The 25,116-nt window shown below is 47.7% G+C and overlaps 1 protein-coding gene and 1 long non-coding RNA gene across 8 annotated transcripts; one reads left to right on the top strand and one right to left on the bottom strand.

Annotated features, from left to right (window-relative positions):
* Positions 1 to 512: 512 nt before the first annotated feature.
* IRX4 (iroquois homeobox 4) lies at positions 513 to 10,862 on the top strand. 5 transcript variants are annotated; one of them, XM_064506749.1, is made up of 7 exons: positions 513 to 1,142; positions 1,622 to 1,729; positions 6,462 to 6,620; positions 7,387 to 7,638; positions 8,254 to 8,360; positions 9,147 to 9,469; positions 9,629 to 10,862. In XM_064506749.1, exons 3-7 carry the CDS (start codon positions 6,576 to 6,578, stop codon positions 10,360 to 10,362), a joined length of 1,461 nt encoding a protein of 486 aa, XP_064362819.1. In that variant the 5' UTR covers positions 513 to 1,142; positions 1,622 to 1,729; positions 6,462 to 6,575; the 3' UTR covers positions 10,363 to 10,862. The 5 variants fall into 5 exon arrangements, with proteins under 5 accessions (XP_064362819.1, XP_064362820.1, XP_064362818.1 ...); XM_064506750.1 differs by lacking the exon at positions 513 to 1,142 and adding an exon at positions 1,149 to 1,535; XM_064506748.1 differs by lacking the exon at positions 513 to 1,142 and having other exon boundaries at positions 1,149 to 1,729; positions 6,555 to 6,620.
* LOC112979592 (uncharacterized) lies at positions 2,450 to 8,296 on the bottom strand. Of its 3 annotated transcripts, none has more exons than XR_010387727.1 (5): positions 8,163 to 8,296; positions 5,918 to 6,067; positions 5,547 to 5,721; positions 4,786 to 4,866; positions 2,450 to 3,806 (listed from the first exon to the last, which is right to left on the bottom strand). It is a non-coding gene; the product is annotated as an uncharacterized LOC112979592 (long non-coding RNA). The 3 variants fall into 3 exon arrangements; XR_010387728.1 differs by lacking the exon at positions 8,163 to 8,296 and adding an exon at positions 8,015 to 8,138; XR_010387726.1 differs by lacking the exon at positions 8,163 to 8,296 and having other exon boundaries at positions 5,918 to 6,157.
* Positions 10,863 to 25,116: the final 14,254 nt, after the last annotated feature.

Here is a 25,116-nt window from a genome sequence, read left to right as displayed (position 1 = left end):
TAAAATGCAAAGGCTCGCCGCGTGATTGGCTTTCTGTTTACAAGTGCGAATGGGGAGAAGACTCTCGTTTTCTCTCTCCGCGCGGGTTTCCCCGCCTTGGAAGCTGCCCGGGCAACCCGATGAGGGAGAGGGGGGAAAAGGAAGAGGATTCCCCGGTTTCAGCATTCAGCAGCTTTCCCCTGTCACTGCACTACAAGGTGCAACGTGTGTCGAACATTACGAGCGTGGGTCCGTGCAAATGACACAGGCACGAAAAAGCCCTGGCAAGAGTAAATCTGTCGATGTACAGATGTTCCCTATTAACGTTATTGTTCAGCCCTCGTGGTTACGGCGGCAAGACACCGGATTAAAAAAATCTCCTTTCCACCCCACCTCTCCCTAACCTTTCTCCCCACACCTCTTTGTCTTCACTTAATTAGGTAGGGTAGAATATTCCCCTTTTCTCCTCCGTCTTACTGAGACGTCTACCCAAGCTCATGCCTTTAAACTGAGATGATATTGATCCCTCCTCTCCCTTCTGTCAATCTCGATTTGTCCCTTTAGTGCTGAACAAACAATTAAGAAAAGAAAGTACAGACAGAGCTGTAAAACTTAGCATACAATAGGCCACCGCGGAGCCGCCTGCGCGCTGAGCGGCCCTTCGGCAAGGGGCCGGCGCACCCCGGCCCCGGGCTGCCGGAGCGGAGGGGCACTAGCCTTGAGGAAAGGGATTTCACATAAGGGGGATCAAGCTGCCAGCACGCCCAGCCTCGGCCCCAGACAACTTCTGCCTAGCGAGGAGCCTGCTTTCAGCATGCGGCAGCCTGCGGCTGGGACGCTGCGGGACAGACAGACGGACAGACGCGGGCAGGGGGAGCGGAGCGGGCCCTCCTAGCCGGGGCTGCCCGCGGTGGCCGCTCGCCGGTGCCGGGGCCTGAGCGGGGCCCCGGGGCGCGGCCGGAGCGGGGCCCCGGCGCGGATGCGCCGCGCCGCGCCGCGCCGCGCTGCCTCCCGCCCGGGGCCGCCGCAGCGAGGCGGCCGAGGCCGATAGGCGGACAGGTGGAGGTACCCGCTCCCTGCTTGCCCTGTCAGCGCCTGCATCCCAGCCCACCTCCGCGAGCGGGGGGGGAGCAAAGGCAGCGCAGAGGCAGGCAGAGTTGTCTGTAAGTTTCGCGTATCTCTCTCCGCACTTGTGGAGAGAAATGCCCGTCCGGAGGCGCGAGCAGTTAATCAGCGCCGGGGCTGCCTCACAGCCCGCAGATCATTAGGTTAAATGGAGGACGCTCGTGTCCTTCCAAAATCAAAGCAATTATTGTTCGCAACAGGGACAGTAACTGGGGTGGCAGCACTAATTTTCCTAATCTGCTATTAATTATGGTGTCCCCCACGCCCCAGACGGCTTTTATAACCCAAGGAAGCAAGCAGCGCTGGCTGCTTCTGTTTTAAAAGGAAAGAGAAGTTGGGACCTGAGTGTCTGCTCGTGTTGGAAAGTGTTAATCAGTAGGAAAGAGTGTGATCAGTGGAGCTATTCACTTGGACGTCACTCGAGTACAGGGGTTAGTGAAGTGATTGTGGCGCCTGGGGACCGAAGGCACTATACCACTCCAGGCAGGTATTATACACTGAGAAATGTCTACATTAGTTCTCCATAGCTCCCTGCCAAGTGAGCCGGCGCGGACAAGAGGAGAGAACCCCTGCCATGGAAAAGCTCTCGCTGCAAGGTTTTAGTCGAAGCCTGGCGTGATCGCAGGTAAAATTTTTCTCCTTGTTTTGATGATGATGCCTGTGTGTGTGCGAGTGTGTCTCTACGGAAGGGAGGGGAGGAAAAGGGAGCGGTGGGGGGGTCCCCTTCAGAGCCTGCTGTAGCAGCAAGCCAGCTGAAAACGAGCGGCTGGAGGGGAGAGAAACTATCTATGATGAATCATTTGGCTTTGTGCAGTCTTTACCTAGGACACAGGGCAGATGTAATTTAACTTATGTGTTATTTCTTGGGAAGGGGGTGTGGATATGATACTCAGCGAGCGCTAAGGTAAGGTATCGAGTCAGACTTTCTGGATTTTAAGGCAAACTTTAAAAGGAATAGGATTTGACCTTGCAAGTGGGAAAGTTTTATCGTCGCGTAGAAGTATGCTCAAGCTGTCCGCTGCCAAAGCCGGGGGCATTTGAATGTCTACGAGTCCGCGGTGTTTGGGGTGCAGGAGCTGAAGAGGCAACCTTTTTTAATGCTGCCTTTGCTAGTGAAAGCGTAGGTGTATTCTCAGCACTGGGCAGGTAGATGTCAATGTGTTGCAGGGTCTATCCGTATGGCTATATAGCAGCTGCCCGGATCGCAGCATTTGCTTCTCATGCTGATAAGTTTCCTCTGTGTGTCTGTGTGTGTGTGTGTGTGTGTGTGTGTGTGTGTGTGTGTGCTTTGACACCAGCTCCTAAGTGTTAAAAGTTAATAAATAGAAAGAACTGCATGAGCATGTGAGGCCTTTCTGCTTTAATCTAGAATGTTTGCGAAGAGGATTGAAGTCCGCAAAACGAAAGGGTTCAAATGGTTAGCTTTAAACAACTGGTTTTACGTGTAGTTGTAATCTGAGTAAATTAATTAGCGGCGTTAGGCAACTGTTATGTTTGTCATTATAGCTCTAGTGATCACAAGGCACACATAAGTTTGTGGAGGTACGCCATAGGAACTGGCCGTCCCTCGGTTTACAATGCAGTATATGCAATTGCACCTCAGATGAGCTTTGAAAAAATCGTATTTACTGTCAATACCGACTTTATGGGAGCTAATCTACTTGAAAATGTTGCAGACTGCCCCCAGTTCCATGTCAGATCCCAAATGGGCAACGTGTAGAGCTTCACAGCGTTTGTCAGGCAGTGTCAGGGTTGCTTTAAGTCTTTAACGTGGAAACAAAGCAAACTCGACTGAAAGAGCTTGATAAAGTCTGTTTAGCCCATAAGCAAATTCCGTCACTGAAATATTTCCAGGAGTGGCAATAACCCCTCCAAAAGAGGAGGCGATGAAAATGCAGATAGTAAAACTGGAGCTGCGTTAACTGCCTCTAGATCACGTCCCTGAAGACGTCCATCAAAGCATTAGTCCTGAAGAGGTTTTCTGTTTTACCTGCTGTGGCCTGTTCCAGTATCACAATGTTTCCTTCGTGTTTCATGTTTTTATGATAAAACTTGTATGAACGTTGGCTCCAGTTTCTCGGAGAAGGAACACATAACCCTCGAAGATATACTTAGTTTGGCTTTGGTTCCAGAATAGCTGTTCTTCTGTGTGTGCGAGCTTACTCTTACACGAGGGAAACTCTCCAGTGTTTCCTATTGATCGAGAGGGTTTTACTTTCTTAAACTTTGGAGAAAGCACTGCTTGTTTATGTTTCTCGAATGCTGTTAACTGTTTTGCACAGGCAAGGGGCTTGGCAAGGATCAATTTTTATTGCACAGCAAATACTTACATTTTCCAAATGCTTAAGGATATAGCCCACAGCATGAAGCGTGTTTACTTGGATTTGAACAGTGTTACGTTGTTAATGTGCGAGAACCACAAAGATTATTTTAAATCATTGTGGGGCTTATTGCATGTTTGTGCTCTGGCACCAGAAATTCACGACGAAATACAACTTCGAGTTTTTTATTAACAAAGGGCCGTTATTTGTAGATTGTAAATGAAACAAGTCGTGAACGTTTGGGGAAGATGTAATGTCAGCTTGTAGAAACTGACTGTTTTGTGCTATAAATATTAAGGGTCCCCCCCTCAATGACTGTTTCTAGGGAATACAGATTGGAATTGGCACAATGCTGACTGGTAAAGGAATAGATCAGGCAAGCTGCAAAGAAAAATGACAAATAATTACAATGATTGATACAGGAAAGTTCAATGCAAAAATGGGCACCGGCGTATTTGCATGGTGCAGGACAGTGAAAGACAACTGCGATATATAAATAGACAAGGACTATAAATATTGAATTTCACCTTGTATTTTAAAGTTTAATAGACTCATCTAAATATCAAAACCTGGAGTGTTCTGGGGCCAGTGCGAGGTTGACATCTGCAGTAGTATCAAGAGTTAAAAAAAAAAAAAAAATCTCCCAAACTGTGGCTTGGAAACCTGCTAGGACTTCTCAAGACAGTTCTCTAGCTGTATCGACTAATTATAGTGCTTTACACGGAACCACTCTTGAGATAAGTGCAACTGTTTTCCTCCCCAGCACCGGGGAGTTATACTCCGGGGCTTAAATAAACAATCCCCAGTGTAATCGGCATAGGAGGCAGAGGGAGCAGTACAAAACCCTGCATGGGGACCATTGTGTAAACATTGGGTGCTTTTTCTGCCAAAACAATGCAAAACAAAAGCGTCGAGCCCGTCATCACGCTGCATAGAAGAAGGCTGCTTGTAAATAGTAGCTGAAAGTGCCATTATATCCTGGAAGCGCTGGGGTATCGGAAGAAATAGAGAAGTGTTTCAGGACTGTAACAGAACCCCATGGCTAAGTTATTAATATTCCCTGAAAGAAGATATTAGCTTTTCAGGTGAGAAAAGAATAAACACTTTCTTCCCCCCAAAATCAATAGAGAATTCAAATCCGATTATTAATGTCATTTGATTCCTGTTCTTTATACATTTCTGCCGGCTACAGATACCAAGCTGTCAGGATAATTTGCATGTACTGCATCTGATATCTTTTATTTGCAAATACTCTAAAGCGCCATAAAACGCTGCTCGCTGTAGTCTAACTCAATCCGAGAACTAGTATTTTCATCTGTAAATTAAAGCAATTACGCAGCAGATATTATATTATGTGTACCGTGGTCTCCAGATAGTCATCAATCACCCTCAATCGAGCTGTCAGTGTGGGCAGATTCGTTTCTGGGAGGCAGTCTTCCAGCTGGGGAGAAGAAGAGAACATCATCATTAATTAGAGTGTGACCCTGGGGCTATTCACATGTCTGAACCCAGGAATCTCTCTGAGCAAGTCTGCACACTGCCGCGCAGCGCTCGGCCGCCCCAGCCCAGCCTGGCCGCGGTGCCCCGCGCTCCCCGCGCCCGCGCTGCCCCGGCGGCTGGCGGGCTGCAGCGGCCTCCGCGGGGCGGGAGGCCCCCAGGGGGCCGCAGCCTGCTGCGGGGGAGGGGGGGTTACTACCGCTACCCGGGGTCCCGCCGAGCTCGCTCGGCTGCCGGCGCAGAGCCCGACGGCGGCGCCTACGCGCCGGGGCCGCGTCCGAGGCCCCCCGGGGGCGCAGTCCTGCGGCCCCGCCGCCCCAGGCCTCGCCGGGCCAAACCCCAGCGCGGCGGTACCGGCAGCGGGGCCCGGCCCGCCCGCGGCCCCGCACGCTGCCCAGGTCCCTCCGCAACATTCCCTGCGACCGCCTCAAACCGCCCCCAAACGCAGCCCGGGCTCTGGGGAGGAGGGGGCCGGGTGCCCCAAAGCCCCACCGGCCAGGAGGCGTTTGCCGTTGGGTGAGAAATGGCACTTGGCACGGCTGGGTTGCAACCCGACCGCCACCGCCGCCCCCCTGCATGTAAGCATTCCCCCCCCGCCCCCCGCCGCCCCCGAGCTGTGCTCACCTCGGAGCACGAGCGGGCTGCGTGCGGCCCTCCACCCCGGGAAAGGCTGGCTTTTCCAGCAAAGGTTTGCCATGGGATCAAAGTCGTTTTAACGTGAAAAGTCACGTCCTTCAGTCATTCCCCAGAATGTGCTGGTAGGGTTTTTCTACCTGTAATCACACGTCTGGAATAAAAGCTGAAAAGAAAAGCAGAATTGCATGTCATGTGCTTTATTGTCAGCATTAGTGCTGATTTTAACTGTTGATTAAATCTTAAATGAAGACTCAGTCGTGTGTCCCTTCATATGTCTTGTTTGTAATTGAGACTAATTATTACTGTGCGGTGGGAAGAAGCAGCTGCTCATTAATTAATTTCTAATTAAAAGTGCTTACCAGCCTTTCAGTGACGAAGGGAGGGGGGAATCTTAGCTGATACAACATTGATTCTTCAGCTTAAAAGCATTCATTTCCTTCCCCACAGAAATGTATAGAAATGTTGCAAACGGGCGCAGCCAGTGTCGGAGAGCTTTCAAACTTTCGCTCCTGTTAGAGAGAGAGAGATGCTGTACTCTATTTTCCACGCCAACACAAAGGCTCCCGAAAATGCATGTTAAACTTACAGGCAGGTTAATTTGAATAGGTTTTACGTGACGTCAGAGGCTCGACTTTTAAAACAACGCGCTTCTGACTTGATGTATTTGAACTACTTTTCTCCCCCCCGCCTTGCTCCCCCCTTTCTTCTTCAGTGGGTGCAAAATAGGTATTGCTGCCATCACGTTTGCCAGCCTCAGAGCCCACACGTAACAATTATTTCTGTTTCGTAGCTGTAGAGGGGAACGTGCTAAAATCACTATATATCTTTTTTTCCTTCGATAAAAAAAAAGTTTAGGATTTCATGTAAATAAATTAAATGTGGCTTTCTGCTTCGTCCTATAAGCATCTAGGGACCTGTGGTTACCAATCAATTGGTACAATAGAGCAGAGCAAGGCTGCAATAGCGTGCAGATCAGACGTCTCGCCTTGTTTCTAGATAACTGGGAGCCTCTGTACCATGTCATATCCTCAGTTTGGCTACCCTTACTCCTCTGCACCCCAGGTAAGACTTTTGTCTACAAACGTTAATTGATTGAATTTCAGTCATTATTGATTACTTCCGTTCAGTGCTAAAAGCTGCAGCGATCCTTTCTAGCATGTGAAAGCGTGAAACCGGTTACTCACTCAGCATGTTTGCAAGATGCTTGAGTTATATCTCGGGCACATATTTTTAAATGGGAAGGAACACCCGGGATTTAGGGTGTTTTGGGTGATAATGATGGGTGGGGGAGGATGACAGAGACGAGGGAGGTGAGAAGGAGAGTAAGGTATCTCCCAGCCCCCACCCGCTCTCTCCCCCCGAGCAGTCTTTTCTCTTTTCCGATTAAAATTACTGTTTACCCAATTAAACAGGAAAGTACTAAGGTCTTAGCTGTAGACACACAATGGGATGTATTTAAAACAGCGGGTTAATAACAGATGCACGTACGGCTGTTACAAACCTGCAGTCAAAATAAATATGCATGAGTGATTTAGAAAAAAAAAAAAAAGAGCGAGAGAGAGGTTTAAAAACGCAGATGGGAAGCATTGCGCTGCAAGAGGAGAAAAAGGGTGTCAGTCCAGTCTCGTAAGAATACACCCAAAAAGTTACTTTTTTAAAAAGCGAGGGTCTGGGGCCACCGACGTGACCAAATCTTGGCGCCTCTGCGTTTCTCGGACCCGAAGCAAGAGCCGGAGGGGAGGCCGGGGGGGGGGGGGGGGGCAGGCTCCCGCCCGGGAACCCGGCGGCGGCGCGGGGGCCCCCCTGAGCGCCCCGTGTCTCCCCGCAGTTCCTGATGACCACCAACTCCTTGACGACGTGCTGCGAGTCGGGCGGGCGGCCGCTGGCCGACTCGGGGGCGGCCGCCCCGGCGCAGACCCCCGTCTACTGCCCGGTGTACGAAAGCCGGCTGCTGGCCACCGCCCGCCACGAGCTCAATTCGGCCGCCGCCCTGGGCGTCTACGGCAGCCCCTACACCGGCACCCAGGGCTACGGCAACTACGTCGCCTACGGCACCGAAGCCTCCGCCTTCTACTCTTTGGTAAGAAACCCCGAAACCGGAGCGGCCGTGGGAACCGGAGCCTCCGGCCGGCCGGGCAGCACGGCTCCGCTCGCCCCCGTTTCCAAACGCCCGCCCTGGCGGCCTCTTTCCGGCCGCGGGCGCCGAACCGAGGCGCGCTGAGGTCCGTGGCTGCTCGGTATTAAAGCCCGCTACCATTCCCGTGACAAGGCAACTAAAAGTCGCGCCTGCCAGCGCGACGACTCAGCGCGAAGGACCGAGCCGGGTGGATGGCTCACAGCGGCACGTCCCCGGCTCGCGATAATCGATGCGCTCTTCCCGATGAGCTTTTTTTCCTTTCCTTTTCTTTTTTTTTTTGGGGGGGGGGGGGGCATCATAACAGCGCGAGTTAATGCACCTATTGATCTCGCCGGCTGCGCAGAGGCCGGGGCGAGGCATCACACTCAACTCCTTTTCTCCCCCTGGCAGCTCGCTCGGGCCGAGCGCCGCGCAGCGGGGCCGCCGGGTCCCCCCCTGCACCCCGCGCCCAGCCGCGGCGGTCTGACCTCACGGCGGCGGGCGCTGACGCAGGCGGCGGGGCGGTGGCGTCACGCGGCGCGGGCCCGCGGCTCAGGGCGCGGCGGGTCTCTCTTGCAGAACAGCTTCGAGGCCAAGGAGGGGAGCGGGTCTGCGCATGCGGGCATCGCCCCGGCCGCTGCCTACTATCCCTACGATCACACCCTCGGCCAGTACCAGTATGACAGGTGAGGCGCGCAGGGCCGCGCCCCTCGGCAGCGAGGGGGGCTCTGCGGCCCGCGCCGTGAGCGGGCGAGGCCCGTCGGGGAGGGCGGGCTGGGAGTTAACTGGGATTACCGGGGAAATGAGCGGGGCAAGGCCGCGGCCTTCTGGACGAGCGGGGAGGCTGTGTCCCGGCCGACGTGTGCTTTAAGTAGCTTTTCCCGCGCGGAGTCGGGCTTGTGTCTTTGGTATGTTTGTCAGTTTTAAAGCAGCACTTACACCATTTCCCCCTCTGAGGCCCACTGGGCGCCGGTGACCTTTCCTGGAGGATGTGCATTAAATATTCAGGTGCAGCCCGGCGTCATCTGCGTTACAATTTCAGGAACAAAAGGGTAGGCGAGTTTACTAAGCAAAGGAGTAAGAGGAAATGTGTTCTTATTAATTGGGATTTTCCTGCTCCCCGAAACGTTGGGATAGAGTTTGTCGTGAGTAGAGGCAGGCGTTTTCTCCCCTCTTTCCGACCCGAACGCCAGTGCACGGTGGGAATTTGCCTTGCCCGGCGCTGCTCCTTGCTAAGCAGGCCTCCTCCGTCCTTGCTTCCTCCCTGGCCTGGGCTCTGGAGCCAGGCCGGCTCTAAAAGCCGAGCTGTCCTTGCCCATCTCCCCCCTTCTCTGGTCCAGTCCCCGAGTGGATGCTGCCCGTAAGCGCCCGGTGCCGGGACCCGGGGAGCCCTCGGCCCCGCGGGGGGTGCCCTTGGGGCCGTGGGGGGCGAGGTAGCTGTGTCACACGGCGGCTGCTCTCGGTGCCCGCAGGTACGGCACGATGGACGGCGGGACGCGGCGGAAGAACGCCACCCGGGAGACCACCAGCACCCTCAAGGCCTGGCTGCAGGAGCATCGCAAGAACCCCTACCCCACCAAGGGCGAGAAGATCATGCTGGCCATCATCACCAAGATGACCCTCACGCAGGTCTCCACCTGGTTTGCCAACGCCCGCCGGCGCCTCAAGAAGGAGAACAAGATGACCTGGCCGCCGCGGAACAAGTGCTCGGACGAGAAGCGGCCCTACGAGGACGAGGACGAGGAGGAGGAGGAGGGCTCGCAGGAAGACGCGCTGAAGAGCGAGAAAGCCGAGGGTACCCGCTAAGCCCAAGCACCTAGCGAGGGGGCGGCGGGGCTGGGGCAGCCAGCCGGCGCCCGGGGCGGGCCGGGCCGGGCCGGGCCGGGGCCGCCGCGGGGCAGCGCGGCGCCGGCAGTGACCGCGTGTCTGTTCTTGCTGTCCCTCTCCCCCGCAGAGCCCCCGGGCAAGGAGGAGAAGGAGCTGGAGCTCAGCGACCTGGAGGAGCTGGAAGCGCTGGAGTCGGAGAGCTCCGAGTGCGAGCTGAAGGTCCCCTTCGCGCCGCAGCCCCCGGGCGGCGGCGGCCAGCAGCTGCGGGCCGCCCCCCGCCGGGAGCCCCCCGCCAAGGCGCCGCTGCCGCCCGCTGCCCCGGAGCCGGACGGCGAGCGGGCCAAGAGCTGCCTCAAGGCGGCGGAGGGCAGCGCGCCGGAGCTGCTGGGCGCCCGGCCGCGCGCCTGCGAGGCCAAGGCGTGCTTCCAGCCGGGGCAGCAGCTGCTGGAGGCCAAGCCGCGGATCTGGTCCCTGGCGCACACCGCCACCTCCCTCAGCCAGGCCGAGTACCCCTCCTGCATGCTCAAGCGCCAAGGGGCGGCCGCCGCCTCCGCCGTCTCTGCCCCGCTCGGTGTCATCGACCGGCACCAGGACTCGCCGGTCACCAGCCTCAGGAACTGGGTGGATGGGGTGTTTCACGACCCCCTCTTCAGGCACAGTACTTTGAACCAAGCCTTGGGCAGCACCACCGTTTCCTGGGCCACCACCAAAGGGGCCATCCTGGAAACGGGAGCCTTGGGACGCTCGGTGGGCAGCGGCGCCAGCGCGCTCAAGGGGCAGCTCTCAAACTTGGCCCACCAGGACTCAAGCAAAGAATTTGTTGCATTTCCCAAATCAGGAAGCAAAATGTTTTGTTCCTAACGGCCCACCGCGGGCGAGAGGACTTGCTAACACTTGAAGAGTCAGCTACACTGAAAAGAGACTGGCGAGAGTTTAAATTTAAATATAAAACTTTTTTTAAGCAACAGAAACAAGGATTTAAAGTTCAGTTTGCTCGGTTCAACGGACAGACTGCTTTACCCATCGCTGTTCTGAAGAATTTCTCCTGGCTATGACTCTAAGGGATCAATGTCGTGAGAGTTATTTAATTCCATGTCCGAAAGCACGTACTATAGTGTAGACCTACTTAAAACGTTTACATCCCAAAGTTTACAAAAGAGAAATTTTAATTCAGATTTAATTTAAGGCATGCCAGCATTAGTTATAAAGACTTTTCGAGAGTTTTTCCTTCTAATTTCCTTGTTAGCATATAATTCACAAACAGCACTTCTACTAAGTTTACACCTACTGCACAAATTTATCTTGACAAAGATATGTTAAAAGGTATGTTCACTCCAATAAATTGTCTGTTTCAGAGGTAACACCGGTGGTGGCGTTTTGCATTGCACAGCAAGCATATTTTAAGGTCTTAAAATTCCCGAGCGGAGCTGTCCCGGTCACTCAAAGGACTGTCAACAGGCTGCCGGGAGCGGGGATCGCTCTTGCCAGCAGGCGAAGCTGCAGGATACCCGCGTTGTTCTCCGCGCTTTCGGGTCCCTGGGCGCCCGAGAGCTCCGCGGCGGGGCGGCCCCGGGGCGCCCGCGGCTCCACGCCCGCCCTGCGGGAGCTGCCGCGGCGCTCCGGAGCGCCGTCCCCCGCCGGGGAAGCGCAGGGCGGCTCGTCACTGCCTTTGTGGGGTTTGACGGTTGTCACCTATGGAAAAGGGGGCGGGGGGTGAGGGGGAAGAACAGCAGGAGCTGGAGCCCTGGAGCCGAGCGGGCACCCTGCAAACCAGCGGCGGAGGTCTGGAGGCGGGGGCGGGCAGGGGGTGCCGGCGGGCAAGGCGCTAAGCAGCGGCCGGGCGGGCAGTGTGCCCCGGGAGAGCGGAGCGCTGGGGAAGCGCGGGCGCCCGAGCCCAGCGGCAGCGAAGGGCCCGCGGAGCCGCCGCCGGCGGGCGGCTGGGGGCTGCCCCCCAAGAGCCGGGCGCTGCCGCCGCGGCTCTCCGTCGGTGTGCTGAGCAATTGATTCACATGGAAAATCTGATCTTTTAAACAACCGTTTTAGCTTCCAGCTCCTCCGCCAGTATGGAGAATCGCTGATCCTCCATGAATATTTCAGCACTTCAGGACAGATGCTTTACCGTTTTGACATTAAATAGAGTGCAGCCGAGAAAGAAAGAGAGAGCGAGAGAGAGAGAGAGAGCTCTCTCGCCGTGTGATTCAGAAGCACTCGAAGCCAATTTACCATTTAGATAACAAGCGTTTAAAAGATTTTCCATACTTCCCCGGAACGGGAACAAACTTTCCTGTTCTTTGGACCAGGAGAGAGGGAGAACTGCTGGAAGAGGAGCTGCGAGGCAATGACACAGACCGTGGCCGGCCTAAACCCCGGCGACCGGCGCTGCTGGGACCGAGCTGCCACAGGACAAGAAGAGTCTTTCCTTCCTCCTCGGCTACCCCGTCCCTTCAGCTCCCCGCCGGCCCCTCCATAAATAAATACATAAGAATACATCCGCGGGCGATATATAATTTTTCCAAAGGCAACGACAAACGCAAGCGAGAGAGCGCTCAGCTCAAATATAACACACTCCAGCCCGCAAAGTTTCTGGCGAGACCTGTTAGTGCAAGGACCGCATACAGGAATTCGGGTGCGGAGATCAGATCAAGCCCTTCCCCTCTCCGAGGGCAGCCGTAATTGGATTGTATCCAGTCATATTCCCTGTCATTGTATTGACTTTCGCTCTCTTGGATGATATTATCGAGATCACTGAACCCCTCTGCTGATCTGGCTGTCAAAAGGCTCAGACAGGAGCCCCCGGCCTGGAAAACGTGCATCAGCCAAGATAATTTGAAGTGAAATTTTCATTTTGACAGTAAACCCCTCAATTTCTACAGGCTCTGCACCCGGAGAGCTCGGTGGCAGGGGGGAGGCTTTACAGAAAGCCACGTCTTAAACTGAAAAGGGCAAAAGAACTCGAATTAGTTGTAATAGATAAAAGGGCAAAAATAAAGAGTCAAGGGTACTTGACAGTAATAGCGAAAGTGGAGTCTCCGGGGAGCCGCGATCTCAGCTAAAGGCTGGGCCGGCAGGAATTTTAATGCAGCCGGGGCGGCCGGCGAGCTTTGCCTCTGAAACCCTTTAAACAAAGCAAATCATTTTCAGCCAAACTAAGGAGGTGGGGAGGAAAGAGGTGAGGAAGAGGGAAGGGAGGAAAGGCGAGGGTTTAGGCTACCCTAAAACCATAGGCGGAGGCAAGAGAGACCCCGGGGAAGGGCGCGGGGGGGAAGCAGCCTGCTGCGGTGGTAGTTTTAAAGCAAAGGGAGGTCTGCGTGTGTGCAATGTGTGAAAGTACAGGGTGGGTTTTCCTGAGGGTTTCAACCTCCATGTAACCGAGGCTCAGCGGCGTGGGAGGGGACTTCATTTTTTTGCTCCCAACACAGTAATAGCTAAGTGTGTGTGTGTGTGTGTGTGTGTGCGTGTGCGTGTGGGGGAGGCATGGGGAGACACATCCAGCAGGGAGAGAGGCGCTGAGCAGCGAGCAGGGCTCCGAAAGCGGGCATGGACCTGCCGCACAAATAAGAATCGCCCTCCCTGGGTGTAAGGAGAGGGCTCCTCCGCCGAGCAGCCAAAAACCTGAAGCGCCCTGACCTCCGAGGGGTACTAAGCCCCTCCACGCCGCCCGATGGCAGGCGTTTTACAGATGATGCCACCCGCGGTTATAAATCACTGCTCACCGGCATTGGCTTTCACGACGGTTTGGGAGCAAATCCCCACCTCCACCCCGCGAACTTCAAATTAAGGTAATAAAACTGTGGGTAAAATGCAGGCACACTGAAATATCGTAAGCCCTAAAAAAATAGGATCAAACCTCCATCTCTTTATTTTGTATCATTATAAAACAAGTTTTAGTAAGTTTGTGTCTTAAGACCAGATCCCCGTGGACTGTCGGACTGACTGCATATTGAATCTTCTAGATATGCGTGTATGCCCGCGTGTGTGTGTGTGCACTCACAGGCACCAAAACATTATCTATACGGAGATGAGGCTGTATAAATTATGGGGGAGGGAAGATAGTTTCTTGCTTTGGTACAAGAACCTTGCCTATAGATCAGCAGTCAAACACAGCGATCTTTCAAAAGGGTTTTTTAAAAGTATGAACAAAAGAGTGTGAGAAATTAATTTTGCCATTTGATTCAATAGCACAAGTCAAAGATCAGGCTCGGCAGCTTTGGAGGAGGCTACGGGGCTGAAAGGGAGAGCCACACAGCTTGCATGGCAGTGCAAAACAGAAATATAAAGGGAGAATGAGAAAGAAAGAGAGGAGAAAGAAAAAAAAATCATAGAGAAAGGGCTTGAAACTGAGAGACTCTAAATCATTCAGCCATGGCAAATTCAAACACACAAAGGAGGGGATGCTAAATTAACAGTGCTTTTTACATAGAGCCCAAATAAAACTGTAATCAGCGACGCGTTACTTTTCATTAAGCGAGTTTGACAGCAGCATATTCAGCCTCGACAAGGGAACAGGAGCGAAGAAATATACGGCTCTCCCAGCCCGAGTCATAAGATAATTCCTTAAGCTCCATTAACAACTCTTAGCCGCAGGAAATGGGCTCCCTGAAAACATCTCCAAATCTAAAAGCTTTATCGACCTCTCAAACCTCTGCTGATGGTTCTATTTTTTAAAAAAAACTTAAAGGGGAGACGTCCAGCAAGGTAATAGACTTTGACACACCATCTTCTTAACTAGAGAGAGAGAGGCTGGGAAAACGAGACCTTAAATGATATTTAAAAGGCAGCCAATTAAGATTTAAAATGATTGTCTCCTGAGATTATGCATGCGATTTATGTCATCTACTTTCTTTTTCCTCCCAGGCATGCATGCAACATTGCAATGGGGCATATTGTCTGTTCCTTCAACAACAACAACAACAACAACAACAACAACAACAACAACAACAATAAAGAAAGTAGCAGTTAAAAATCTGTAACTATCTCTTACAATTGTAAATGTTAATTTAGGAAAGGGCTGCTGCTTAGGTAACCTGATTAAAGGGCACCTTGCATCAGCCAGTTTGTTTATAGGTACCTAATTAACAGACAGATAAACTGATATGCCCGCTTTCTATTAACGTTTCGGAGCACATTTCTGTTTATCCTGAGTTGATACCTGATATTAAAAATGTTTAATTAGTTCATAGTCACAGAACCCAGTGTAACAGCTCCTCCCCATCAGCCACATAAAGAGAGGTATGTGTCCAAGAAGACTTTGTCTTGGCAGGAGTTTGAACATTAAGTATTTTAAAGGTATAAAGGTTCAGAAGGAGACTCTGACTTACTAGAGTCTTTTTGATATACATTTACCTTTTCCATTTAGATCTGACCTTCAAATAATAGCAAGGTTTGTGTGTGAGAAAGTGTATTCAGTTAAATGCCAAGAAAAGAGTTTCACCGTGCTTATGTTCCACCATTTCATGCAGAAATTCTGGAAAATACAGGAAAGGATTGTAATTGCTTGATTCTCTGGCAGATCAGGAACTGTTCCAACAAGTGTGACATGCAGATGAATGGGGAGAAAACGAATCATTCGAACACTGTGTTTAGGCCAAAGCATTTAGGTTCTCCCCTTGATGAACTTAGTACTGGCTATATGCGACGAAATCAAGTCCCATGGTTCTTGTGTTGTTGGGGTTTGTGTGTGTGTGGACCTTGACCTTTTAACGAACAGCTCTAACTTTATACGTGTAAAACTGAAGGACTGAGAGATGTTAATGGTCAAATCATACACTTTTATTTGTCTGATAAAAAGTGTAACATTCATGCTGCAGGAAGGTATCTCTATTCCCCTCGGGATTCAGCAACTATGATCCCACCCACTACTATTCTTCCTCTTAAAGAGGAAGCCATTTCTTATAAAATAGCTAATGGTCAAAGCACGGCTCCTGGAAGTGTGACATCTGGCATCAATTGCCTCTTTGTCTGAGGATGTTTTAACCTGCATTTACCTTCAAAGAGGCTGCGAGGTGCTTAGGACTTGTGGGAGGGTTTCCCTCCACACTGCTCATGAAATTGCATCACTGTGCAGAAAATAATTTCAGATTTATAGGCCCCCAAAAAGGCACAAAGAGAAGTGGCCCCCCTCCATAGGCTGCTGAGGAAGAGTATCACCCTGGGGGCCACAGACTCTACATCCTGCTCTGTGGACTATTTCTGTATTTAGGTTAAATGGCAACTTGATTCCTTGCATCAGTGGCCTTATTGACTGCAATAGTTCAATAGATTAGTAATTTGCTGGGATTACTCAAGTGATCAGGAGCAGCAGGATCTCAAGCGCATAGCTCAAGTACATAAAAAACTTCAACTAGCTCCATTGTAATTTGCCTATGCAGTGGCAGCAGAAATCAGCGCTGCCATTTAAACTACAATGTGTTGGTTTTAAAACTGCAAAGCAGTTTTCATATACACACCAACTACACAGGCCCAGGGGCAGTTTAATGCAGAGGAAGGTGGTCTTCTTGACTCAAGGGCTATATACCAATGTCTTCATTTGTCTGGGACTCATTTGGCTGAAACGTGTCTTAACACATTTCCTGAAATACAAATCCTGAAGAACCAAGGGAAGAGGATACTTCTGGGAGCAGATCAAAAGCAAAAGATGATAATGCTCCCCAGGGTCCCCCCACCCCACTCAGAAATGAGGCTGAACTGAGGAAGGAAAGGTGTCCCTCTGCCACCTAGGCAAAGTGCATATATCAGCATCAGTGCATATCAGCAAGCGCTGCTGGTATCCTCTTTTACCACAGTGGGGAACCCAGTCCAGGCATGAGAACTTCAAATGACCTACTTACAAGGCCCAAGGGCTATTTTTTTGTCCATCCCAGTTTAAGGAGAACATGAAAATGAAGGAAATAACTTAAAAGAAAATGTTCTCCTCACAGTCTCCTTTGTCCTGCTCTAAACACATGAAAAAATCCTTTTATTACTGATTTGGCTAGACAAAAATGAGGGTGCAAATATCCTTTCCTTCTCTGTTTTATCCCTATTCCTTTCTCCAAATCAGCATGTCATTTTCTAAATTTTTGAAATGGATGTATTTCAGTTGTAGTTGATGAGCATGTTGCCACTGGTTTCCATGGGATCATAATCAAGACATTTTTCAAAGAATACCTCAAAATTTCATTCTGAAATATTTCCAGGGATGATGATGGTGATGAAATGGAACTGAGGAAACACCTCCCTCCAACATTATTTCTTATTTCTTTTTATGATGCCTATAGAATGTTAAAAATCAAACAATTCACAAAAAATGGTCTTCAAGAGCTCATCTAATACTTTCCTCTATGTATTCTATTTTTAAAAAGATATTATTTATTAATTCCTCTGAACTTAAAACACTTACTGGAAAATAGAACAGAGCTGTGCTTAAGCATAGCAGTGCTTAGACCTGTCTTTAGGAGGGTGGACGTGCTGCACCAAGGGTGCTGAGTCTTCTAGAGCTTTGTCCTACATCACGGTATCTACTGATTACCGGGATTCAGGGACTTGTGGTCTTCTAATAAATTATTCAGAGTAAGACCCCTTTCCTCAATTTGAAGGTGCTCAGCTACCTAACAGGTTTCAATATATTAGTATTTTTCATCAAGGAGAAGATTATTGGAAAGGTAGGTAAGTGCCCAAAGAACACTTCCAGGGCAGGAGAGCTGGAAAGGAACCGAGCAAAGGGAAGGCTGTTTGGGGATCTTTTGTGAGTAGGAGTCTTCTACCTTCCTGCCAACAGGAAAGATGTCCATGCAGGCCCTCGTTTAGAGTGTATAAAACACAGCATATTGCTTTCCCTTCTGGACTAGTTCGGTTACAACACCCAAACAAGTGTTGTATGTAGCAGCGATGTTGTACAAGCTAGCTGTGGTGACATCAGTGTTTGTGCCGTCTATGTGAATAAAATATTCTAAATTTGAGGCTTCATGTGATTATGTAGTCACTTTTATGAAAAATACCATCATCATCTTACAGACCTTATGATGCAGATGATTGACAGCATGTTAAACATAGGAGGTAGAAGCTGGGAGCTGTTGCTGCCACTGCAAGTAAAGGTGACAGATCATTTTTTTGTCCAATATCACAGCCGTGCTCAAGGACAAATAACACTATTTTTTGGATTCTTATTCACCATAAAGTCACAAGTGAGGGAATTCTTCGTGGTGTGCATTTTAAGTCCTAAGTTACAGCCTTCACCTAGAAGCAAGTGAGGACCTTCTGACCTAGAGGAGCCCCCGCATAATCTTATAGGTAAAAATGCACAAGATCTGAACCAACTGCTACAGTTATGTAGTTAGTTTACCACAGGTTAGGCACCCAGTAGCTGAAATAAATAACAACTAAAGAAAGTAAGACATGCACACTGTTGATACTGATGCTATGTCAGATGGGGACATCCCATAAGGACAGAAGGCTCACTGGAGAAAAAGGAGCAGGGGAAGGGTGAATTCTGTGAAAGAAATTCAAGCTCTTTATTAAGGCCATGTGTCTGCCCAGTATCACATAGCTGACTGATGTCTGCATTCATTTACACAGGATCTGGTCTGCTATAACTCAAATAAAGTTCATTAGAGCTTCTTCACATTTACGATACCTTATCAGACAGCAGGAAGGGTCCCTATGGGTGAAGCTGCCTAGAGTAAAACTCTCTGTTAACACAATTCCTTCATGTGAACCTGCGGTTTGCAACACTCACAAAGTACTTGAAGGAATTCCATACAGTGCAAGTGTGTTAGATTAAGGATTTTTAGGCACGTAAATAGTATGCTTTACTAGAGTAGGCCAGTTCAAGCTACGTTGCTTTTGCACTAAATTAAAGTAAATGGAACTTACAAATGTGGAGTCCAAAAGTCAGATTCCCAAAGTTATTGTCAGGTTCACCTTAAAACATTACTACTAAGCCTCTCTTCTCTCGCAGTAACACAGGAGAGAGAAACATTGACAGCAGTCTTCCCTTCACCTTTTCTTCTGAAGGAATACAAAGGATCCATTGGTTGGCAGATCTTTGAAGGAAAGAAGGCAAACAAGGCTTTCTCAATCAGGAGATTTTTTCTCTTTTCCATCCACTTCCTCACAACCTTGTCAGTAGGAAGTCTTCGGATACAGCTATTATTTTGCCATGCACAATTCTTTGCTGCTGCTCTTCCTTGGCTGGAATTTCTCTTTTCCAGGGGAGGTAATGAACCAGGAGCTAGAGATGCGAGTTCATGCCTGTCATCCTGGATGGGAGATACCGTCATTACTGGGTCCAGAGTTCTGCAATTGCAATCAACCTTGTAATAGAAAGGTAGTCTAGGAGCATCCGTGGCACCTCCATTCTACACATTTCAAGCTATAAAACACTTCTAAACACCATAGCATAAGACCTTATAGTAAAAATAAAGAACTTAAAAAACTACAGACCATAACGCATTACAAAAAAGCAGGAGATAGTGCCGGTGTTGCAAGTTCATCCAAGAGTAAGGAATTGTAAGAAAATGCTCAGATGGGTCTGAGAAAAAAGTCTTGTTCCATAATGGAAGCAAAGCAAAACAAAAATGAACACCAAATCAGTATTAATTTCTTCCTGACCCAAAATTGTGCAACTGGTTTACATTGAATGCATGAGCAAGATGCACAAACCAGACCTGAATTTTTCCATAGTACACAACGTCCCACCTCTTCCTGTTGTAAATCTCTGTTACAACAGGCAAAATGGGAAAAACAAACAAACAAGACATTCAAGAGAAAAGAAGAATTTCCCGGACTCGACAAGTGACCAACAGAAATCTGGAGGAATGAGATTACTCACACACGGAATGAGGAGGGTGAAAACAAGCATGATAAATAACAACACAATCTCTCAAAACATGGTCATCAGTGCTTCCGACAACAACCAAGTTCTTTCTTTCTGACAGGTTCTAGGTAGCTACACGTACATGCTTCTTGGGCCACCCCTGCTCAATCAATAGCAAGCAGACAAGTAGTCTTGACATAGTATTTGCACAGCAGTGCCATAGAACTAATTTACTGCTTCTGCTAGTTCAAAACCGTAGTTACTTAATCCTGAAGAGCACCAGTGGGCCAACGTCCAACCAACTATATCAACTACTGTGCCGAGTTTATAATCCGAGTGAGCTATATTAAATCAGTCAGGAAACCTGAGGCACAATTCATGGGAAAACCAGTTTATTTGCTTACCTTCCTCTCTGAACAGCCTCCTGTCAGGATTGCTCGGGATGAATTTGAGCCTGCTGCTCTTCCCTCTGGGATCGATCTCCCAGCTGACTGCTGTCCATTGGACATATCAGCTGGGTGCTATTAAGTAGTGTGAAGGTTCCACCTTAGCTGGCCAGGGGAATGCGATGGGAAGTATTGTTATCAGTCCTTAATGTCTGCTATCACAGTGACAGCTGACTGGTAGACACAAAACTATATAAATAGGATAATGTTAAGAATAAGGTGTAAGGAAGAGATGCAGAGTTTTATTTTCATTTGCTTATATCTACTGTAAATTCTTCAATCTCTGAGATGTAAGGAGACAAGGATCTCAGCCCTCATCATGACTTCTCCTGATTAATGTTCTGCCAGAAGGAAGTAATATATTAATTGTTCATGATCTGAGAAAGGATAAGTTCCTAACTTTGTATATGTTGCTGAAACTCGGTCAGATGATGCTGTCTGAAAGGCAGGCTTTGGTGCAGCTCTCACCAGTGAGATTCCTGAACTAAAGAAGGAAGCATGTCTATGATTATAGCATCCAGCTTCAAATAAAGGATACCTCCTTCTGCAAAGCTGGAGCGAATAGGGTGAATCCATTTCATGTGCAGAGTCAAGGGAGGGATAAAAAGGGATATTTTAGTGTAGCATATCCTACTTCACCAAACCTCTCTGTGAAAGCTGTAACCCCTTTAAAGCCATAATTTAAGAAATAGGGACTGACTATGCTCAGTGACTGCAGTCTGTACTGAGACAATATATATTCTTAATCAGTAACACATTTTCTAACAGCTTTGACAATCTATATGTTTTCTATATGTTTTCTATATGCACTATATGTTTTCGGGGGTTGGATTAAAGGCTAAGCAATTCTTGGAGAAATGGAGTTAATCCCCATTTGATCATTTTGCTACACTCACTTCACAGCTGTATCTGCAGCATACTTCATTGTATGCTACCAATACACTCTTCAAGTGATTAACCAGATCTTTTGAGTTTTACCTTTCTAGATCTGGGCCTTTGCACTTCAATAGATAATACTATGGAAAACCTTTGTTTGGACTAGACTAGGGCATCCCTTCCCTCCTTTGTGGTCCTTTGAAGGGTCTGTCACCCACTAAATTAAAAAAATAACAGAGGCCACAACACTAATTCACACACAGTTTTTCTTCAAAAACCTGAAGCTTCTGATTCAAACAATTGGCAATTTTGCAAATCGGATCTATATGAAATTTGTATGGATGATTTTGCTTAAAAAGCCAAGAATTCCCATATTTTATTTTTCTTAAATGCTAATTTCTCCTATCTGTTGTCCTATCCCACTCTATCTACCCACCTGACCTTGGCCCTGCCAGTTTGCAGAGCATAGGAAGAAGTAAGGATTATGGAAGCTGTCCTCTTTCAAACTGTGAGCCATTATATAAGTAATCTACTTTAACTAGCATGGGAACTAAAATTCCCAAACCTCTGCATAGAGATATGCCAGTCTTGATTGATATCGTTTGGTACAGTTTGCCGATATTAACACTGCAGCCTAGGAAAGAAGTGAGCCAGTACTTCAGGATGGGATTGCTGTGCACTTGGAAAGCTGTAAAATGATAAATCTTACATAGCACTTTACACAGTCTTATCTACTTTTAGCATTATCTTCTTCAATACCCCAATTATGTTGGTTATATTAGGGGGGGGAAAACCCTTGCATCATCTCAGACATATACAGGTACATACCTCTATAAATAGAATTTTTTTTTTTCAAAATGATTTAAATAAAATTAGTTTTTGGAATTGGAAGGCCGGACACACTAAAGCTTCAGAAAATTTTCTCATTCTTTTAACATAAATTTTTCAGTTTGGTCTCTGACATGTTTGTATCAGCAAAAACTAAATGAATATCAACTAGTTAAGCCACACATTTTAGCCGTGACAAAAATCAGTAATATCATTTATTTTTAATAAATTTAAGTATGACATAAGATAAAAACTCTCTGTATACTTTAACACATATGGACAGACATGTACATTTACAAAGCTTGCTTAAGTAGTGTTCTCAGCTTCTTTCAAAGGTCCCCAAAAGATTCAAATGACATATGGCAAGAATACTTTAAGAGTAATCATATAAGGAAAATTAAACAGACAGAAACACATGGTTGTTGACTGTAAAATTAAAGGTCCCCAGAGGGTCTGTTGTAAACACCCAGTCCATACTGAAATGGGTTTTTGTTCCTTCTAATCTGTTTTCTCCATTTTGAACAAGATGTGTGCTTTCCATATTAAAATAAAGTCTATGCACACTGAGTGATTATCATTTTTGAAAATCGAGTTGGAGTGAATATTCCTACTTCTACATTTAAGATCAGGTATTTTAAAATAATAATTATTTTTCTATTAGTAACTCTCAAGATTGTATCTGGAATACAATTTGTGTTCAGTCACAGTAGTCCTACTTAAAGCAAACACAGCCGGTGAAGGTTGAGGCTCTCACTTCTCACAGCTGAGCCACTTGCTTCCTATTCTGGATTTCACTGAGGCTATAAAATAATGAAAAAGCAGACAGCTTTTTCTGCTCCCATTTCTAGTCATTTTTCATTCTTTACTACTCATATATTAATAATTAGCATAGTGATGTTGTTAATACTCCCATGAAAGACTGTATTTACACTAAAATAGTTTTAGATTTTTGATTAACATGCAAATAATCAAGATAATCAAAAATGCATATCTTTTTCATAGAAAGGCAATGATCAGACTCTACAATGGACTTCCAGTAAACACCAGCAGTTCTACTATTTTAACTTACAGGATTGATAATGTAGCTCTGTGACGAAAAGTCTTGAAAGATTATTTACTGTTTAGACATTTTAGTGTGTATAAATGGTCTGTGTAATAAGAAGTTTGATTTTCAAAATTGAATGCTCAATAATTCCCTGCAGTTTTACTAGGAGTTATGCCGAGTCCTATAAGCACAAATTTCAATACAGATACTGTCATGGGTTCAGTTCTGAAAAATAATAATCCTCCTTAAAAGTTTTTCTTGAATCCTGGCCCACCTTTGTGCAGGTTCCACTCGATAAGCAGGGGTACAAAAGTCTGTGAGCCCAAGGAACACGGTCATCCACATAAATTCAGACATTACAGAAGTTAGCTGGAGCCTTATATATTGTTGACTCTCCATCGCAGTTTTTGTTGGTATTTGACAGCTACACACTATGCATAATTAATTTAGTTCTTTTCCCTGTAAGGTACATGACCTGATTATAATTTTCCCAGATTAAATCATTTTTCATAATTATTCCTCAGATCATTTATGTGAACAAATGTCAGACTATGGTTTGTCTACAAACCCAGAGCTACATCTTTTGTTATGTATGACTGACCATGTAAATCACTTTTTTCTTCCCTGTTATCCGGATACCCTTGGCTTTATAAACATGAGCAAAACCCAAATACATTTCTGAGACTTTGAAATTTTAAGGGAAAGTAGAGAGCACTGTAAGCAGCAAAAAGCAGCAGGGACAGGAAATTTAGGGACACTTTTGCTTACACTTTTGCCATTCTATTTGCAAAAGGAAAAGGATTCTGTTTGATCATTCTCATAGACAGAAGATTAACAAATAGTTTGGTTTCTTCCTGATGCATTGAAGCCAGTGGACTTTAAGCCTTCCAAAAACTCTGGCTACTTTTGCAATCACAAAGATGGCAATGTGAGCTCAGATGCTCTGAGTCACACAGCATCTCATCCCAAGTCAAAGGAAATATGTGGCTTAGTGCCGGATCTTAGATTCTTATTTTTAAAATTTTGGCTTTTTCATTGTGCCCCACAGAGAATTTGTATCTGCACACTGAGTAGGGGAGCGTGGGAAACCCAGCTGCAGATGAGTGAAAAAAATTAGGTGTGTCACTCAATCAGCTTGAAATCCCTCTATAGACAGTGTAGAGAGATTTCCCTATGATAGTTCCTCTGACCTCTAATATCTACGATAGGTTGGATGGACCCCACTCAAGGTGTTGCTGTAAATTTAGGCAAACATTTTCCAGGGCTTTCTTCATCACTAGCTATTCACTGGCTGTTAGTTCATTCTAACACATTGGTTGTCGTCTCAGATATGGCAGTCCTTTTATTTGACCCTTTTTAATGATGTCCTGAAGGAAGCTCCAGAAAATGACCCACACTTGAACAGAGGATCCTGATGGGATTTCTGGACACTGAAGCTTTGTCTGAACTGAGGAACAGGCTTGATCCTTCAGTCTCATAGTCCAAGCCTCAGCTGCCCACAGCAGGGACTTTCTGCAGCAAATCGTGACTCCCTCTTTGCTTGTTCAGGTTTCCTTCCAGTACAAAACAGTATATACAGAAAAAAGAGTGTTAACTGAGGACTTTTCTTAACATTCAGGCAAGGGTGACAAGTGTGGGACCCTAATCTCAGGGCCAAGACACCTTACCCATGGGTGACTCCACCTGGCTTGAGCTTCTGCTCAGCAGTTCGAGCTGCACGGCCAAACTTCCCCCTAATCCAAACACAGAGACCCCAGAACTGGTTCAGCCTAAAATAATCTGGACACATGGTAACTTTTTCTCTCTTTGTATCCCAAAATGGCACTTTCTGTTGAACTTGTTTTGTTCTTCTTGATCCAAATTTTCCACAAGGCAATGGTTAAATGGGAACTGTATTAATCTTTGTAAGTAAAGTTTCCCAACTAAATACCCCACATACCTGTTGAAAGAAGGGAGATTCTGCTAGCATCCCTCTCTGTCCGACATGATTTGCTACCACCTCCAGGCAAATCTAATTAGAGTGCTGCTGCCTCTTCCCCTTCCCATTAGCCTGCAACCCTGGTGTCTGCCCAGACTCTGTGAAATAGTCTTGACTTTGATATGTCACAGAAGGCTTTAAAGAGGAGCAGACCACAGAATTAGGAAGGGTGGAATAGTTTTCTTCTCTACATCAGAACCTTCTCTTTCTTTTCCCTCTTTCCCCATGCCCCTTAGTCTCATTCTGCACTGCTGGTACTGTTCCCACTAGCCCAACCATTTTTCCCTCTTCTTCTCTCAGTCTACCACCATTACAGTTCTGCATCCTCTTCTATCTAAAGAACTTTCCTGCTATCCACAACCTTTTCATTTCCAACTCCTTCTGTTTTCTATTTTTTTCACCAAAATCCCATTCAGTCATAATAACAGTAGCAGCAAATAGCGCCCAGAAGCTCCGAGTGGCTTCTAAGACATGGCCATTTCCTAAAACAGCCTTGCAATGAGGAAGAAAAAATACATTTTATATACATACATACATACATACATACACATACATACACACACACACGCACACACGCGCGCGCACACACACACACACACACCCCTCTACATATATACATGTTCTGCTCACCACCTGAGGAAAAGGGGGA

Source organism: Dromaius novaehollandiae, chromosome 2 (assembly GCF_036370855.1).
Source record: "Dromaius novaehollandiae isolate bDroNov1 chromosome 2, bDroNov1.hap1, whole genome shotgun sequence".
Classification (NCBI taxonomy): Eukaryota; Metazoa; Chordata; class Aves; order Casuariiformes; family Dromaiidae; genus Dromaius; species Dromaius novaehollandiae.
The sequence above is the reverse complement of the archived record's forward strand: the minus strand, read 5'-3'. Positions and strand labels throughout refer to the sequence as shown.